Below are 795 nucleotides of genomic sequence, written 5' to 3' on the forward strand. Positions count from 1 at the left end.
TATATATATATATATATATATATATATATATATACAGCTAGTTATAAAATCTATGTGTGTATAATATATATACACACGTAGGAAAATATGTCTTGGAGACAGAGTAGTGTGCACGTACTGCAGATAGGACAGTGTGCATAGATATATGTACACACATAAAGACTCAGAGAAAATACGTGTGCATACATGGGTAAATAATTCGTACATAAGAAGGTACATGTATATTGATATATGATTATACATCATTCCTACACAAGGATATACATACTTTCATAATTATATTATGTACATAGTCATTCAAACAAGATTATGCATGTATACAACTCTTTAAATGTACATATCTTCCACATTATACATGTATTTTCAGTAGTTAAACTCACCTCGGGGTTCGATTCGAGAGGTATCCAAAACTGTTTGCTGTCTGACGCCATGCTGTCAACTAGAAGAAGAAAGTTAACTACTCACTCGCTGTCGTCTTCCTCCTACTTCTTTAATAAACCTACTCTTTCTGTTTTGTTTTCCTCCTACTTCTTCAATAAACCTACTCTTTCTTTTTTGTTTCCTCCCTTTCTCATACTTCCGCTTGCTTTTTTCACTTATAGCCGTCTACTCTGACTACTCTCTCCTTCTTTCACATCATTTTCTGTATTTCTATTCCTGTCTTTGTTTCTCTCCCTCCTACTATTTCCGGTTTATCGCTCAGCTCTTGTATCTGTGCTCGCTGTTATTGTTTGAATAATATTCTTTTATTATTGAGTCCCAGGTTTCATCATGCCGACTTAGATCAAACTTGTT

The 795-nt window shown here is 33.8% G+C and overlaps 1 protein-coding gene across 2 annotated transcripts in view; it reads right to left on the reverse strand.

The window, feature by feature from the left end:
* LOC128248333 (uncharacterized) overlaps positions 1–565 on the reverse strand; it is a 22,134-nt gene extending 21,569 nt beyond the window's left edge. The window contains exon 1 of one of the 2 annotated variants that reach the window (XM_052969328.1): positions 381–565. In XM_052969328.1, coding sequence (XP_052825288.1) covers positions 381–431 — 51 coding nt within the window. In that variant the 5' untranslated portion in view covers positions 432–565. The remainder of the gene's footprint in view (positions 1–380) is intronic. The other variant, XM_052969329.1, reaches the window with a different exon arrangement.
* Positions 566–795: the final 230 nt, after the last annotated feature.

Source organism: Octopus bimaculoides, chromosome 7, assembly GCF_001194135.2.
Source record: "Octopus bimaculoides isolate UCB-OBI-ISO-001 chromosome 7, ASM119413v2, whole genome shotgun sequence".
Lineage (NCBI taxonomy): Eukaryota > Metazoa > Mollusca > Cephalopoda > Octopoda > Octopodidae > Octopus > Octopus bimaculoides.